This window comes from Struthio camelus, chromosome 3 (assembly GCF_040807025.1).
Source record: "Struthio camelus isolate bStrCam1 chromosome 3, bStrCam1.hap1, whole genome shotgun sequence".
Classification (NCBI taxonomy): Eukaryota; Metazoa; Chordata; class Aves; order Struthioniformes; family Struthionidae; genus Struthio; species Struthio camelus.
Genome location: NC_090944.1, coordinates 58,949,745 through 58,968,302, shown reverse-complemented (window position 1 = coordinate 58,968,302; position 18,558 = coordinate 58,949,745). Strand labels below are relative to the sequence as shown.

At 39.3% G+C, this 18,558-nt stretch overlaps 1 protein-coding gene across 4 annotated transcripts in view; it reads left to right on the top strand.

The window, feature by feature from the left end:
- PDSS2 (decaprenyl diphosphate synthase subunit 2) overlaps positions 1 to 18,558 on the top strand; it is a 124,453-nt gene that overhangs the window by 47,911 nt on the left and 57,984 nt on the right. For all 4 annotated transcript variants that reach the window (XM_068937957.1, XM_068937956.1, XM_068937958.1 and 1 more), the window contains exon 2: positions 5,046 to 5,177. In XM_068937957.1, the coding sequence (XP_068794058.1) occupies positions 5,046 to 5,177 (132 nt within the window). The remainder of the gene's footprint in view (positions 1 to 5,045; positions 5,178 to 18,558) is intronic.

Genomic DNA, 18,558 nt, shown 5'->3' with positions numbered 1-18,558 from the left:
TGGGCTCATGGGCTTCAGCTCATGGTCCTTCTTTGGATCGTTTCCTGTGGCTGGGTGATTGTTTTGAATCCCATTCTTAATTTCCCTTCTCCTCATATGAAGCAAGTTTATTTTCTCTCCCTTACTCAGCTGTGTTCAAAGTACTTGCCATGGCAAGGCTGATCCCTTTATAGGTCTGGATCTTTGTCATCACAACAAACCAATGTTAGTATTTTTAATGCATTTTGAAGATACGCTCTGTGGAGCGTGGGATTTTATACATCCTTGAAACTTCAATAGCAGATGAAAGTAAGTGACTATAGACTGTTTTTAGCATACACCAAATATGTAATTGAATGCTCTGACTATTTAAATGTGTGCATATTTGAATGTGATTATATGGTCTTAGGGTGAATCGTGAGATTCAAATTTAAGTGTATATATAATACAGTGGTTTAACATCTGCTTAAAAAATGGGTGTGTCGGAGAGTATTTCTTATTTACTTCTGGTACGTCATTAATAAAGCAAATTGGATAAAAGGCCGGAGGCTAGCAGAACTCTTGCATTTCTAATAAAGGAACTGACGGTCTTGCTGAGTAGCTCAATGGCTTACCTCTAGCACTGGATTTAAAATTCTCGATTGCAATTAATTTTGAAAAAAAAAAAATTTTTTTTGAAATGTACCCTGCACCTGCAACCGTAACTATATCCTGCTAACCTATCTGACTGCTAAGCAAAATAGATGTTACTTTCCCTGGATGTAATAGATTTAAAACTGTGTTTACATGATCACATCTGGGATTGTCGGTTTGAATCGAGCTGGGTTTTTTTTCCTTAACAGTTTTTATTTCAGCCAAAAACTAGCCTGTGTTTTCATTGACATGATCGAAGGCTTATAAATTTTCTCCATCAGCATAACTGATTTTGGTTGTGTGTTACGGACTTTTTCCCAGTTGTTTTTTATTAAACTGTGTGAACAGGTGACTTCTCCCCCTGCTTCTGCCCAACATCCAGCGCAGGGAAGGGAGGGGAATGGCTGAGGAGCACCCAGGATCTCCGCTCTGTCTCCTCCTCTTTCCCCTTTGGAGTGAAACGAAGCTTTTGTGACATCCCAACCAAATGATTGCTGTTCTTGGCGGGACGCCTTCGATAAAACCCGTGGAAAGGAAGGGCCAGCTTTACCAAATCCCCAGAGGAGGCAGAAAGGACGGTGACTTGTTCCCTTCGACCACTACCCGGCAGGCCAGCGGTTAGAGCTTATCATTTTTGTGTTGGCTGGAAGTTTGTTCTGTATTTTTAGTAGTTAAATTTGAACTAGCACTGCTCTACATAGATGTATCTCTGTTCTACTACCCCCACTTTCAGAGTCGGTTTATTTTGCAGTTGCCAGTGCCTTTTTTCGGCTGTTTGGTACCATGCTGTTTTATACATGTCCACTCACTTCCCTACAGTAACTGTTGTATTTGTTGCGTTTCTCGTCTTTGTTTAATTTCACAGAGTTTAATGCAAAAAGCGGCGAGAACATGAGCTGTTTTTTCACCTCGTGATCTGCTCTAGCACAAACCATTTTCAATCTTTGTGGTATTTGATCGAGACTGCTCAGTCAGAGGAATGGTGCGTGCAATGAATACTGTGGGGGGAGTGTTTTTGATTAAAAATTTGAATTACTGCTGGAGTTAAACCGCTGAAAATTACTGGAGGTTAATCTCTCAACTGCAAAGTCTGCTGAAATGGCTCTGCCCGTTGCGGAGTACACAGAGCGTCGAGGGGGATGCTCGTGTTTGCTTGATTTATGCTCGGCAGCAGATGGACTCTGGTAGGAGGAGGTGTAATTTGCAGCGCATTAGCTATTAGCCAGTGTCATTGCCGGAGTGGGTGGTGTGAGTCTCTTGCGGCTGTACCGCATCGCACTGCGCGTGTTTCGGAGCGAGGCTCCTCTCCGCTGTGCTGGAGGATGCGTTTTATTTTATTTTTTTTTCCCCTCGGACGGTGTTGTGTATATAAAGCTGTGAACCTGCCAGTTTCCCAATAGGTTATTTTGTCACGTGGCTAAAACCTAGAGTAGATGCTTTTTGCCAAATTCTTAATGTTTTGCAAGACTGGGTTGGTTGTAGCGTGTTTGACTTACCTACCTTTTTTGGTATGCATTCCCCCGAGGATGAAGTGTGTAATTTTCGAGATGCAGCAAGCAAAATTACACTAATGTATCTTTTTGGATACCCTATGCATTTACTTGTGTGCAGCAGAGGTTTTCTGTGTCTCAGCTTGATGCATACATTTTTTTCTGTGTGCGCGATTCCCCTTGGGTTGCTCTCGGTTCACTTTTTTCCCTAGAGGCACCTGTCTTCTGCCACATACCCATCAAGACTAATTGCACCATCTGGAAGACTTTTGTGTCGCTGTTACTTGTGCAGAATCTCCCTTGGGAGCTTCCTGCCGAATGTGAATGTGACCCCTGAAGCCATGTCAAGTAGCTGCAGGAGTTTCTAGTGTCTAAAGGATGATCCCCGTAGGCTTTATTCGCTTCAAGTCGAATGCGGTATGCTTTAGTGTGGGTACGTTACATGTCAGTAGCACAACTTCAGTGATGTTTTTGAGTAGAACTAGACTTTGACTCCTGGTTTGGTGACACATCTATAGAGAAACTCCTAGCTGAATTTACACCCACGCGATATGTAACAAATAGGTTATAGGAACAAATTAGGTGTTGTTTCAACAGGCATCTTGTTCCTTATTTTTGCACCTCTAAGTGCTGTGCTTGCCCCACCCCACCTCTCTGCACTTCTCATTAATAATTTTCTGCGAACAAGGCGTTCTTGCTAACATAGTTTCAAGCCCCTGACCGGCTCTGAAACAATTATTTTTGTTACTCTTTATGAATCTGCTGAAGTATTTTTATCACAACTATTTCTTTTCCCTACCGCTGTTCATCCCCTAGCTTGAATCAGGTCAAAGCGCTGTACGTAGTGGTTCGTTTCTAGTAGTACCTTTCCAGACGGTGGCTCATTTGAAGGCAGGTGCTTTATGATCCTCTGGTGGGTAGCTTTCTCCTCTACTCCCTGTAAAATCGTGTGCCTTGGCAAGCACTGGGCATTAAAACCAAAATATTCTGATATTATAAAAATATCACCACACTTTGTTACGCATTTAAAAAAAAAAAAAAAAAGGTATTTGTGTATCATGGGATCCAGTACATAGTAAGGCACTCTGGTTTTACCAGCACACGCACATGGAAAAAGAGAGTACCAGTAACTTTTTCCTAAAACCCCTTTTCCTTTAAAATGATGACATCTTCTCTAACACCACGGCTTGCGATGAACGTGGTGTAGAGCCAGCCAGGCTGGTGGTGCAGCCCAGCTAACCTGTCCTGGCTGGGCCGCCCCCTGAGCCTGGGGCTGAAGAAACGAATGGGAAGTGGACAGATTAGAAAGGTAAGAACAAAAAATAAAAATAAAAAAGGCAGCTTCGTTTGGCTGATTGGGCCCCAGCAGAGCTAACCATGGTGTGAGTTGGGGTGGAGGGTCATACCGCCGCCCTCACAGGTCAGTCGCCAGCGACCAGCGTTTCTAGGGACGCAGCTGCGTCCGGGGAGCCTTTGGGAGCTCAGGGCTTCTTTGAAGAGAAAATATTAGCCTGGAATAAATGCAGAGGTGTGTGAATTTCAGGTGCAGGAGCTGCTCAGCACTAGGACTAGCTACCCGTGCAGATACTCCTTATTCTGCGTTGAGAGCTTTTCCAGGCGCTTAAGTTAGTCCGTTGCTCCAGCACTGTGGAAATAGTTGTAAAGACTCGGCAAAAGAAGTCAAAGTTTTGTCTGCAGTAGTGCAAGACCTTCCACATGGAAGTATGCTATTTGAATGATGCTTTTCTAACAACATTTGTATGTCTGTGAAAATGAAATAGTATACTCAAGAGATGTCTACGTATAAAGAATAAAAACGCAAACTAAACTTTCAGCTGCATCCATTGTTTTCTTTATTCAAGTGTGTTTCTACAACAATTTCTGAATGAGACAACTTCTTATTCAGCTTTTTAAGGGCAATTCTGTTTCACACTAATCACTGAAAGAAAAGGTTGTAATCTGGAATAAGATGGATTGAAATGCTTAGTAATCTGTGGTGTAGTTTTTATGATTTGTTTAGCAAATGTTCAGGTGATATCAGAGAAATGGGCTCTCGTGTTTGTTGGAAATTAGTTTACAAATTTAATAGCATCTGGAGTGTATTATCCTTTTTTCTGAATATTTGGCCTTATTAATGATTATGGGAAGTAGAAGGTGACTTTGACAAGGACAGAAGGGAAGAAAACGTGAGACACTGCAGTCCAAAAGGAAAACAAAGCTCGCTTTAAAATAAGTTAATTTCTGACATGGTGCATCTTAATGGTCATTCAGGATTTCTTTCGACGGAAGTGGTTTTGGAGAGGAGCTTCTGACTCTAAATTTAAAGATAAAGCATTTGAAACAGTTTGCTTGTTTAAAACAAACTGTTAGCCTATCTGTACTTCGTTTAACTTCTTAAATCCTTTTTTTAATCAGTTTTTGCATATTCTGTTCCTAAAATTCTTAGCCGCATAGTGTTTATTGTGCAGTCTCATAACTACTCTGATCTGTGCACTTGCATTTCAGAAGATTATAGACCGCGGTTGTACTTTTTCTCTATTGTTTTCTTGAAGTATATGGGTTCTTTTGGCTTATTCGTATGTCAAAAAACAAACTGAAGTTTCTTATGTTCCTGTTACAGTGTATCACATTGAATTATTCTGAAATACTGCTTTTGTGACATCTTGACAGAAATACAGGACATAGGCTACTCCTTGGAAATGTTCAAGATTTAATCCTGTATACTCATTTTCTTCTGTAGTAGTAATATTTCATTATAAGTTATGGGTAAAGGATGACAAAAGATCGTGATTAATAACTGCAGCTTATTTCCACAGAGATGTGAATATTAGAGACTCTATGAAATGATGGCACCCTGAGGACTGAGTATTTCTATTCCACTTCTATATAACCAGTGAAAATGAATTGTGAAAAACCTACTTTTTTTTTCTTTCCTTTTTGCAGGGGGTTTGTCTACGATAGCCGGAATAATTTACAGATGCGGGGTTTGGTCGTATTGCTTATTTCCAAAGCTGCAGGACCCAGCACAGCAGAGCTCTCTTTCCAGCACAACATGGTCAGTGGAATTTATTCCAGGTATGTAGCAGTTTCCTTTAGGGACATACACCAAGTTAAATTTGTTAACCAACTTTAAGATGCTCTGAAATCACCATGATGTGACCTGCGTAGCTGCTAAGGAAAGTTGGTACTTACAAAAGTTGAAAAACAAGAAAAAACAAACCAACTTAAAATAGCAGGAATGTGAATACATGTATGAAATGCCTGCTGTAATTATTCTGGCTTTGTCCCTCAGGATCGTTACAGGCTTTCCACAGTGAAAACCATTTTCCTACTCTTTGTATAGCCCTTATAATAACCGTGCCCAAATCCTAATTGAGCTTCTGGACACAATCACAATAAAAACATTTGAACGAAGATAGTTATTTGAAAGTTTTTGTAAAAAGGTACTCAGAATCAAAAAAGATAAAGATGCTAGGAACTCTTTTTTTTTAATTAAGTATTTTTGTTTTAAAATATTCAGGTGTTACTCAGGTACACATTTACTAGAAATTTCAGAGTCAGATTGCCAGTCTTGTGGAATACCAAATAGTTTCACTGAGCACATAATTTTTGCTCTAGTTCCCTTAAAGAATATTTTCCCTAAAGCAGTAGTGTAGAATAAAGCTTTTACCTCTCAGGTCTCGCATCAGAATTACTGAACCTACCATTAAGTTTTCTCAGGTTCTCCCTGGGATGATTTAGGATCATCCAGTCCAAACCTAATTTTTTTTCTTATTCATTTTTGTTTTTTTTTTTTTTTTTTAAGTATTTAAGGTAAAATTATTTAATGCTTGTAATGTTATTAATCAAAAAATAGTGGTTGCTCTTTTGTATGTTTGACAATTAACTGTTCCGGTGAAATAATAAGTACTGTTAATGGGATCTAGTTGAAAAATTGTAAAATCTCAATTTTTGAAGTCCTTTTGAAAAACTGAGTGTTACTGGTTGAGGAAACAGACTGTTGCTGTGTTTTCCGTTAATTATTTTTGATCACTGTGATATATTAAATGAAGATGTACAGATTTAGTGGCCTGTTTTTATCCTGATCTGTTGCTGAAGCGTGTGGAGGTACATTGTAAAATTGAAAAGACGAAAACAAATAAAGCCTTTTATTATATATGATATCTTAAGATGAGGGGTAGGGGGGAAAATGCAGAAGTGGCAATAGGGAGGGGTGAATGAAGAGAGAGAGAGAAAGAGGGAGGAAGAAAATGTACATGAATTGGGAAGGACGGAAATGGCAGTAAGAAAGGAAGAAGACAAAAATACAGTGAAGGTTTGTTCACCTTCACTGAGAGGGGCTGTGTTGTGTTATTCTTCTAGCTGTTTAATTCCATTCTTGTTTGGTTTTATCCTTAATGTCCCTGTAGGGTTGTAACATTTTTATATTTATATGCAAATGATGCTGTATGAAAGCATAATTCTAGTTAGTTAATTATAGTACAGGAGGTGTTGTAGTTTGTATGGTAAATGATGAAAGAAGCTCATCTTAAATATATTCCATAAAAGGAGAGAAAAAGCATTATTTCTGATGACTAGGTTTTTGAGTATGATGATTCTGAGCGTGGAGATAACTTCTGAGCACTTAAAATTGCCATTAGAAAGGTGACTAGTGGAAGTATTTAATAGGAGCAACTAAAACCTTGCATTAGTAATGAGCCAGTTGGTATAAACGGAGCTATGCCGGTTAAACCAACTGAAAATCTAAGTTTAAGCACAAGTCGATAACCATTATAATATTTATGTTAGAGTTACCAAGGCACTCCAGAAAGTTTTGAGCACTCCAAAACAGAATATTTAATGTTCAGTACTCTCGGCAGAAGTGGTGACAATGGAGTTAAATAAATTTTCAGTGAAACTTTAACTCGGTAGCATGGTGTAAATGTGGACAAAGTGTAGGATTTGCCTTTGATTTTGGACTACTTTCTTTTTAATGAGTTTGTGACTTTGTGCTTTTCCAAATACACAGTGGGTCCTGTATCTGATTTTGATTACTGTGGCAGTCTAAAATCATGATCTTAAAGGGCCTTTGTGATTGCTTTATGTATTACAAGTAATGTTTTACAAACTTCCTTCTCCTGAATAGGAACCAAAAGACGTTTTCCATTAGTGCATTTTTGTCTGCTGTCTTAGTTACAGTGTAATTATATATGGTGTATATATTAGGGATATCTATCAAAGGCATAGTATATCTGTCAGTGATCTGAAGAAACGCACTTACTCCTTTATTGTTCATATGCTTCTCCAGCTTTGGAAAGTATTTTTTGGAAATAGATTCTTACAGACTTTCAGCTCAGCTGTAAACTATACAGCCCTTTTTGTTGCCATGCCATATAATTACTTCATCTTTACATATAATGTTTTGCTGGAAATATTGTTTCTGGCACTATAATGAGCATCTTCATTGCCTGATATGTATATGCTGTGAACTTTATATTGTGGACTGTTAGCTATTGGATATGGCTCACTTGATCTTAGAGTAGTTAGTAGTGATTAATTAATTGCGTTCCTGAAATCCTAGCATGAGCTAAGTTGTTCCAGTACTCGTCAGTGATTACACCAGCCCAGTTCTTTCTTCCACTGTTTGTGTTGGAGTCGGCTCCTGTGCTCTCCCTAAATCTTCAGTGCTGCAGTGGATAGCCCGTTTACATCAATCCGTTCTATCTGGTACTACAGTAAAAATATAATCTGTGAACAGGAAGATGTAGGAGATAAGTAGCAGCGCCATAATTTTTTAACTCAGGAAAAAAAAACAGGAAAAAATGTAATGGACTTTTTCCATCTTGGAATGAGGCATGTTTTGCATAACCTTTTCTTCCTCATTTCATATTCTTGAATCAAAGTATAAACAAGCAGTACAATAAGCGTAATTAAAATAGAAAGCCATTGAAAGCTGAATTGGGAATAATCTAAAACTTTGCATTTTTTTTCTTCTGTTCTCCTGATCTCTAGTTGTGTCAGTGCTTTGGGCAATTGACCCAAATGTATAAAAATAGAATAGCTAGCACATCTGCTCTTTACTAGTGCACAATAGAGCAAAACTGATGCATGCTACTGGAGAAGGATCCTTGCCAGAGTAATGGGGATTACAGTGTAGGTAGTCATAGGAACCAGGGCCAGCGTAGCGCTATGACGCTGCCTGTGGCTAGCATTGCCTTCCACTATATAGCACCTCATAATTTGCAGGAGACATGATTTGCCCACATTAAGCTGGGATTGGGGGCATTATATGCAAGGTTAGTAACTGTTGGTTGCCTTATGAGCCATGCTGCAGATAAGGAGGGAAGCGTGGCAGAAGTCTGCTTGGTGAGCTCAACTCTGTACTGCCATCTCCCTGTCAGGTTGCCAGAAACCTGACTCTTTATTCCTATTGGCAGGGGCAAGAACTTGGCTTTACTTCCAGCTCAGCACCTGTGATCCCCAAAGAGGATGAAGAGGAGAAATAGAAGCATGATAAACAGCCCTGTTTCAGCTGCTGAACAGGTTTCCTAAAATTTGAACTTTCTGCTGGTGTCCTACACTTTAGGAAACTATTTCCTTGGCTGCAAAACCACAGCAAACGTAGTGAGGAAGTACAGTGCTCGCTACAGACTCTGCAAGCAGTATCATGTAAGGGTTGATGTCACTGCCTGTACTCAGCCAAAGCGTGCATCCTGTATTCCCTTGGAGCTGCTATTCTTTCCCTGCTGAAGAGAGAATAGAACGCACATTTGGGTTTATGCTGAATCTAAATAATTATAATTAATCCCGCTAAAAGCTTATAGTATCAGAGGACACCTTAGACGTGGCACTGGTGCCCAGAGCTCCATAAGAGCTTTGAGACCCATTTCCTATCTTGTGATTATGCTAGAGTCTGACGCTTTCTCCATTGCCCTCTTTAAGAGTAAAACTCATTTGGACAGTCAAGTATGCAGTTTTGCTGTTCCTTTACTCTGCTGCTGGAAGTAAGGTTTTTGTTTTTTGTTTTTTAAATTGAAGCTCCACAGCCGTGTTGTTTCTGAACAGCTTGGTGCTTTATAGCTGAAGCCTGATTCTTACAGTTGAAGATACAAAGACTGGGTTGGGTCTACTCACTAAAGACCCAGAGACGTTTCGTTCGCTGTTCCTCTCCGGCGCTGCTGTTCGCTACTGTCTGGAGACTGGGGAATCTCCTTGGCTCTATATATTGAGTAATAAATTCCTCATGTAGCCTCTATATTGCAGCTTAAAATGCAAGTGATGCTAAAAAACAGACTTGTACCATGTCTTCAAGCTTCAGTATCCTTAGCTCTAATACAGCAAGGTACTTTCTTCCCTCCCTCATTTTGCCTCTGTTTTGCCACCAGTGCCAATTTAATAATAACCAAAATGTGGTTTAAACATGAGTGAACTCCCCTTCCCCTACCTTTAACCCCATGCTCTATGTTTAATGCTGTAGTTCGCATGCTTAAAATCAATAAATATTCTGTAGCACTGACACCATTGCTTCAGCACTGCAGCTTTCTTTGGATACTTGTCAGAGGTTTTTTAAAAAAAAAAAAAAAAAGTAAATCCTCTGCCTGTGTATTCACACTGTAGATCCTATGGTCATTCACAAAGAAAAAGCCTTTCCTTTCTCTCAAACTCGGCGCACATGTGTCTGTGCAGAGTAGAGTATAGAAAGTACCATTTCAGATCTGCACTAAACATTGGTAAATGGACTTTACTACAGATTGCTGGATTGGTGCCATCAATACTAGACTCTGCTCTTGCCTGTTCTCCCTCAGAATTATGCAGATGGCCTTTAAAGCTCCAGGAATTTGTCTCGCGCAAGATGAACATGCATTCTTACAAGAAGAGGGTGCTCACTGCATAAACTTCTCTCTGAATCTCTCTACTGCTTGAAAGCACCGTGGTAATATTATGGAGGCAGTGGTCATACAGTTATATTCCTGTTCTCTAGTGTTTCATCATTGACTTTGGAAACAGTGCTGATACTGCTTCCAAGAAAAGCCCATTTGAACGCCTGCGTACCTGAGCCATCTGAAACTACAGCTAGCACCAGATGCTATCTCCTTGTTATGGTGATGAGTCCTTCACTCACAAGGTTCCAGGAGAGATTCTTACCAACTGTCTTGGCTTGGAACACTTTTTTTTTTTTTTTTTTTTTTTTTTTGGACCTCCCCTCTGGATACACAATCTGATATTGCATGGTCTTTGCCATCGTGGGTGTGTCGAAGTCATTTGGTTCTCACCAGTTCAGTTGTGAAGAAACACTGATTTGCAGCTTAAAGGTCACCAGGAAATACCAGGTCTTAAACAGAGGCTTCATTCATTCATTGGTTGCTTTTTCTTTGGATGTTGCTGCAGTTTCAGGAGCAGGATGGGGTAGGTGGTGTTCTGAGGATGCTGAGACAGAATGAATGAGAGGACATACTGCTTTGTCTCTTTGCGGTTCCATGTAGTTTGCTTGCAGCTTTTCTTTGCTATATATGAAAACAGAGCTTTGCCTTTACTCAGTTTCCTTCCCCTAGATTCCAACGAGCTTTACATCATCTTCAGATAATGCCTCTAGATCTTCCCTCCAGGCTAAACCACATGCTGCTAATAGTACTTCTAGGTTCATAGGATAACTCAAGTTGGAAGGGTTCTCAGGAGGTGTGTAGGCCAAACTCCTGCTCAAAGCAGAGTCAACTGTGAGGTCAGACTCCATCTAGTTCTCTTTGTGAAGGTCAGGTGTTTCCAGGAAATAGTCTTTTTCCCAAGGGGGTAATCACCAAAATGTGGTTGTAAACATGGGTGAACTCCCCTTCCCCTGCCTTTAGCCTTATGCTCAGTATTTAATGCTGTAGTTCACATGCTTAAAATCAATCGGCCACACTGATGCCGTTGGAACCTAGCGTGTTAGGTGTCCATTAGGTTGTTTACTGAGAGTTGAAATATCCAAAGAAAAACTTTACGTACCCGTATTTTGAAAATTAGCAGTATGAGCTGTTTGAAGGCCTACTATGAGAGCAGAAGTGTAGAGGTCTTGTCTGTCTTGGGGGTATTCCACCAAAAGTCATTGTGTATTGTTGGGGATGCTAGGAGTCTTTTCCATTGCTTGTAGCTGACAGCTAGCCATCGGGGAGCTCTACCTGTTCTTTTACCAAGACCTATACCTTAGCATAGCGTTGCAGAGGTGATGCTCTGCTTTTTAGAGCAGTTTTTAATTGCTGTGTAAGTATGAAAGACAATCAGGCTGTCTCCATGAATCCTTCAGACCATAAAAGTAGATAGGGACTAGTTTAATCATAGGTGCAGAGATGATGATATTAGAGTGCTTTTGAGATCTGCAGTCTGCACAGATTTACACAAATGGACATTGATTTGTTGGCTTGCCGTCTGCATCTGTCCTTGACTGCTGTTGGGCTGGGATTTTATGGGTGAAATGGCAACACTCTGCTTCTGTGCAATTAGTGTAATAGCATGTGACGCATGAGTGCACCTTCTCTGGAGACTGAGAGAATACAAAGGTGTCCCACTTCAAATGGTAAACAGCATCAGTACTCCATGTGGATGTGCACCTTGGGCTCTGCCTTCCAGAGAGCTCCAGCCATTGGTAAGTAACCTCTGTCCTGTCCCTGTGAATGAGGCTGAACAGTTGAGAGATGATACTTCTGTTCTTGACTCATAAGACTCTTGTCACATCTCCGTTTGGAGTAGAAAATTACAACAGCAAAGGGCTTCCTTCTGGTTTAGGACCAGGTAACAGTTATCCTGGCAGAGGAGGTCTTTTAATATATAACGTGTACCTTCCTTTGCTCTGCTCACCAATAAAGTTTTCCAGCAAATTCTTTATACTGTAGATTATATTAAAGATATTTGTATTTTTCCTAAGTGATTGTTTAAATGCTTTCAAATGGAAATGTGAGTGCCTCTATGTAAATCTGTATTCATTTAATTAATGGGCCTATTCAAGGAAACCAGATAGTCTCCCTGTAAAAGGGAGAAAAGAAAATACAAATCCATTGCAAAGCCTGTAGGTTAACTGGCCGTGGCAAACATTAGTAAATTTTAGTGTAGCTAAGATTAATTGTATTGTTAATGCAGTGACACTTAGAAGTTCCATTGACCTGTGAGCTACTAAATTTTATAAAAGCTGCCTTTGTACCTCGCATAGACAAGCTTTCGGCTTTTTATTAAAACTAGTATAGGTTCATCTGTGGACAAATTCTGTTTGAGGATTATTGTAAAAGACAGAGCTCAGATTAAATAAAATGAAAGAATCCCCATACAAACGATGATTTTTGGTACCTACAAAAATGCAAACATGAGCACGTGACTTTTCATCTCATCTTCTGGCCTCACCCTTTTTTCAGTTCTGTGCTCTGAACTATAGTATTTGGAAAATTGGACTTGACTGTTTCTTGCCTCCATATTTTGCAGTAAATAAATGATGCCCTACTTTACAATGGACTCCTGTACTGTCCTGTGAAGAGTGCATCTGTATTTGCAAGAAACTTTTTTCATTATTCCTTCCCTGAATTTACTGGTAAAGGAAAACAAAATTAGATTTTTCCCTGACTTGTTGCAGTGCAGAGGAAGAGGCTGTGAGAGTCTGGGAGACTTCCTGCTGCGTTTCACTTATCCCCCATCAGTGGTATAACAAAATAAAAAGCATGAAATGAGAAAGATGTAGTAAGACCAGTAGTAAATGTAGGAACTCGAACAAAACTCTGAGAAGGCAGAGCTTTTTTCTTTTGTATGATGTAAGCATTCAAATTGGGAGTTCTAGTACAGAATAGCTGTTACACTTTAAATTCACACTAGTTTATTCCACACAAGCCCTGGGTCTCAGCTGCAGATATTGCAGAGATTAATCTCATTAATGGAAGTGCTAATTGGTGTTTGACTTCTAATTATAGTAACAATAGGCTATAACAATCAATCCTCACCTTTACTGAGGCACATTAGGACTCTTTATCATAAAAATGATTTCCTTTGGGACTCGCTGTTCTTATTCCTATCTTCTGGAAGGCTGGTTTTCAGCAAAGGTGCAGTATCCCAACTCGCATGTGCTTCTGAAGCTTCGCTAATTAACTGGTAGCGAAAATAGTTCCAAATATTCGATATCCATTTACATTAAGTAATATGATGTTCTTGACAAAATTCTTTGAAAGGTAATGGGAGAAGTATCTCAAAATATGAGCAGTGATGCCCTTTATAATCTTCAAGGAATGTGGTTTTGTTTCCCAAACCTTGGTAGATTTTCCTTAGATTTTTATTAAGAGAAAATCTAAGCGATTATTTTAAATTATTCTCTTTAGTTTTTGCTGCCCAGGATAAATCCTTTGAGATACTTCGTCTCATTTACAAGATGAGTCCCAGCAGATGAAAAGCACATACAGCTTGATTGCATATTCCTATTGATCATCTTCCACCCACAAGAAAAAAATCGAGTCCAAATACAAATCTGGCAATATTACTAATTTATTATAACCAGTACTTTTCTTCATTAACTTTTTATTGTTTTCAACATACACAATTACACGTTGAATAAGAGAGCAATTACATGTTGAATAAGAAAAGGAAGGCCTGTCTTCATACAGCGCAGAATAAATCTGAAGGCACTATAGTAAAGCTTATCAAAGCCTCTGGAGAAATATGGGCTAAAATCTTGTTCAAAATAAGTCTGTTTAGCACCAGGTAACTGAGCAGGATAAACTCAGTATGTACATTGCAGAGGTTTGGGGTTTTTTTTATTTTATTTTGAGGCAGGGAAAGTTGTTTGGGGAGGTGTGTGGGTGTGGATTTTTTTTTTTTTTGTAAGGCAATAATATTCAGTGTCTTAGAATTCACAGCAGGGATGGCTTACCTTGGAGAAACCATAGCGCTGTCTGTCTGGCCCACCCTTCTCCTGAAGCTTCCCGCTGTTTGCGAAAGGACTGCTGGACTGCTACAGTTTGCAGCGTAATATATGAATTTAGAGCAGCACTGATGACATTCTGCAGCAGGTCAGTGGCGCCTATGTGAGCAATGCACTCGTGCCATCACCCTAGCGGGAACTTTTCAGGGAGCCACCAGGTGAACTAGTGGCAGCAGGACCTGGGGCAGCCTTCCTATGGCAGGGCATCCCCACGCACCAGAGCACTTAGCCAGAGCTGTTCCTCAGTGTTTTGCTGTAGAATCATGCAACTGAAACAAAATTCTGCTCCAGAACTTTTAAAGTTTTCTTTAAAATACTAAAATTTAAAATAATACTTGTGAAGAGAAACTTTCAGCCGTCAGCGAAGTGCAAACCAGTGCTGCGATGAAAGAGCGCAACAGCTCTGAGATATGGGAACAGTTTCTCCCTTAGAACTACGATTTCAGTATGACCGACTGTTTCACGGCAAAGTTTCTAAGTAACTGTATGTAGTTTACTTGCTCTGCAAGCCCAAAATCTCTCCCATACTTTCCCATATGCTAAAAGTACCAGCTGTCCCCTACCCAGGCACAACCTCTTACCTTGTCTCTTGACAAATTTTACAATGCAATTATGCAGTCTCAATACAAATTTCTTTGATACGAGGAAAATTATAGCAATATGAAGCTAAATACTACAAGACTTACTCTTCCAATTTATTTATGTTCTTATTTAATTCAATCAATACTCCAGTACAGTATAATTGATGATATTGCAGATTTTTCCATCTGCTGCAGTGGAGTGAGGACAAGGTCCTCGATGTATTGCACAGGTTTGATCTAAAATGCATACTGATCTTTGGCATATTTGGGCATGTATGAGGAATATGTTATTTCTCTGGTGGTAACGTTGTTTTGTGGTTCAGTAAAGATAAGCAGAGGTCTGGCTACTAATGGAAGATGCCCTCCCGTCTCAGAATGTATCCTTTACTACTTACTTTGTAAGTCTGCATGAAGATTATACAGTCTTGGTTCCCTTCCACTAGAAATAATGGGGATATTCTAGCCCTGATCACATTATACATTACCTGACTGAGTCTTTCTGATCACTTCACTGGAATCTGGCCTTCATCCTTCAGTAGATTGTTTTTTTTTTGTTGTTGTTTTTTTAAGAATCTGACAGCTCTGAGATGCTTTTAAAGTAAAGAAAAAAGGAGGTGTATTATTGGAGGTGACTTTTCTTTTAGAGGAAAATATGTCCGCATTTTCTTCCTTTTGACTGGAAACTCACAAATCCCTTTAAAAAATTGTTGATTTATTGAAAACTTTCAAAAAAGAAAGTTGCTTTCCTGATGAGTGTTAATTTATCCGAAGACTAGCTACAAGCAGCGTACTCAGGGGCATTGCTTTGCTGGACTGAGAAGCTTGGTTATTTGTACAGTTATTCCAGTGTAAAGGCAAGTATGTAAGTACAACAGATAAGTAGACAAGGAAAGCATAACAAAAGGGAGAAAAGTTACCACTGCTTAAAGGGCTAGGATTTTCTAAGGTAGTAAGAGAATTTTTTGGCATGAAAAACAGCAAGCGTGGCAAGAACAAATTGCCTATCAGCCTTTAGGATTTTTTTCTTTTTGGTATGCAGGAAAAAGGTTCTAAGTTGGATTCTGGTAAAGAATGTCAATTGAAGTTTCTCATTTCAGAACCTTTATGAGTTTTCTTCTGCAAGCCACAGCTGGATTGGGAGAAACAAATTATTGGACTGACTACCTTTTAAATAGGCATTGACTGTGGAATGAAGGTGCATGCTGACATCTTTGTATGGTAGATGCGTATCTTCACAAGCAAAGTATTTTTTATTTGATGCAATACTGGAAGGGAAATTACTAAGAAGCCACAGCAAGGGTTAACCTGAGGAAAATGACTCATCAGTAGAATGAATTTTTCTTGCGAAAGCATTTTTTATAGGCACGAGTTGGTATTTCAGTAGACTGGAGTGGAGAACGTTAAGATCCTTGTTATGTGGCACCTTGGCTTTTAGAATAAGAGGAAAGGTAAGTTGTTACTTAAAGTGAATTTAAAAGGTTTTAGGTGTGAATGGGTTGCAAGACTCTAGAGAAAATCCAGATTTGAAGATAATGGTTGCATTCTGGGTTTAGATTACTAGAAATAAGACGACAGTGTTCGGTGATATGAGAACAGAAAAAAGGAGGTAGAAAATTGGGGATAATCACTTCAGGAATGTACTCCAACCATGCTGTATTTGAGAAGGTGGTTGGGCAGCCACAAAGAGAAATCTGAAAGATGATGTTTTTTTCTAAGGCTTGCAACAACTGGAAAAAGTTCTGATCAGCGCTGGCAGCATGATTATGGAACTTGTTCAGTGCACATGAGATTTTGGGGAAGGTTGACTGTCAGACTTTTAAAGTCCATTGAAATGTTTGCAGTTGTTTTCCAAAGACGTAAGGCTAAATACAAGTAAATTCGTGTGGAAAGAGAAGATGCAGCCAAAGAAGTGCATCTAATATTTCCAAAAAGGGAGGAAACATAACGATTTCCGATATTGCACAATATTTCTGATTCCTTTCTCATAATTATTATGTTTCATCCAAACAGTATTTAGTATAAATTCTTCTATGGTTGAGATTCCGTTCTGGCTCCTGATAACTACACAGCAAGACCAGTATAGAAAGTTCGGCTAAAAACACGTGTTATTCCATGATGGTCGAAGAAGTCAGCGAACTGAGTTTAAGTAAAACTACAATAGCAGTCCTATTTTATGGACTCAGATAGGAATTCTGCAGAAATTAAGTTTGTTCTTGTAGGTGGTTTATTAGCATACAGTCGTCTCTCCACCATTGCTTACTTGGGGTTAATGTTCCGTCAACTAGTTGATATCATCTTACTCCTTATTAAAATGTGTAGATTGAATCATTCTGGAATGAGAGAACCAAAGAATGAAAAGGATGAGATTTTCAGATATCTTACAGAACTCATGTAAACAAGGTTGAAAAAAGGATGGAAATTGGGCCACTTGTCTTTCTCTGAAAAAAACCTACCTACTTCATACATATTTTCTCAGTCTTTCAAGATACTCCATTTGCAGAAAATCTATACTGCTAATAATGATAAAACTGTGCTGACAGCAGCCCCAAACGCTTGTTGTTGTGCTGATAAGGTTCCAGAGGCAGCAGTAGCAGCCTTGCTCCAAAAGGATTGTTAGCGTTTCCCTGCCGGTGGTTCCACCAGCGCACCTGGGGTACGGGGCAAGGTCTTGGAGGAGCCTGCCGTCTCCCTTTAACTGTTAGTCTCGCAGGCAATATCCATCTGCTGCGTTTTTCCATTTTGTGAAAAGTAAAATCACTCCTATAAAATAACATTTAAATGCGTGGTATTAATGTCCCAATCTGACTTTGAATATTGAAAGTTCGGGAGGGGGAGAGGAGAGCAGGTGTGATAACCACCGTATTAATTGCCAAGTTATGAAACTGTGGTTACAACTGCTCAGGATAGCAGTCAGCATACATGTTTGGATTGTTTCCTATGTCCTCTGCGAGTTGGTATGTATTGGTACTTTAAAATATACGTTATGTTTTTGTATAAGCATGATAAAAGACATGTTACTGCTACGCTCACATTCTATTGATTCACATAACTTTTTTCTGAATGCCTTTTTCCTGTGCAATTAGACATAGGAACAATTCAGTAACAGCACTGCTCATTTATCGGATGTTCTTTCTTCACTACATAAAAAAGGTTAACCTTCTTTTCTCTTGCATAAAAAGGTTCAATGTATTTCAAGTGTCATTAGTAGCAGAGCTTTAATGTCAAGGTTACTGCACCTTAACTTTCAGCTACATTGAATACAATTATAGACAAACTCTTCAGAGGTAATATTTCAGAGAAACGCTTCGACTGATAAGTCATGCTGCCTTTCGCTGGTGTCTCTGCGTAATTAACAGGACACAGTGATGGGAATTTCTGTTATGTTGGTTCAGACAGCCTCCTGTAGTCACTGCAAATAAAATCATAGCTATATTTCAAAGTCTTGAGGGCTAAGAAGCTAATAATATACGGTAAGAGAAAGTATGGTCGTAAAACTGATTGTTAGTAGCCTGTTTCTTCCACATACCTGCAACTGATACCTTGTTATTTCCCCTGTATATCCAGAAGCAATTGGTTTTAGCACAAGTATTTAAATATTTACAGTTAAAACACAGAACAGTCAAAATAACTGTCCCCCATGATATAAAATTTGCCATGGAATAGAAGTTGCCTGGGATGTGATTGGAGGATACTTGTCGTTGTGAGACTGGAGAGGAAATGTGGGTTAATCCTAGATGGATGGGTATCTTAACTGGTGGAAGTCATTCCGTAAGCAGTCTGGCTGACACATGCTGCTCCCATAAGAGAAGGAATCTTGATAATTTCCATAACCAAATTCCTGACTTTTCTCTGTCACCGTGTTCCGTTTTATTTCTGCTTTGGTGACAGCTCCATCATCATCCAATCTTCAAGTTAATCCCTTAGATTTTATTTCCTCTTTTGAGTTTTTTGATCAACATATCCTTTTCAG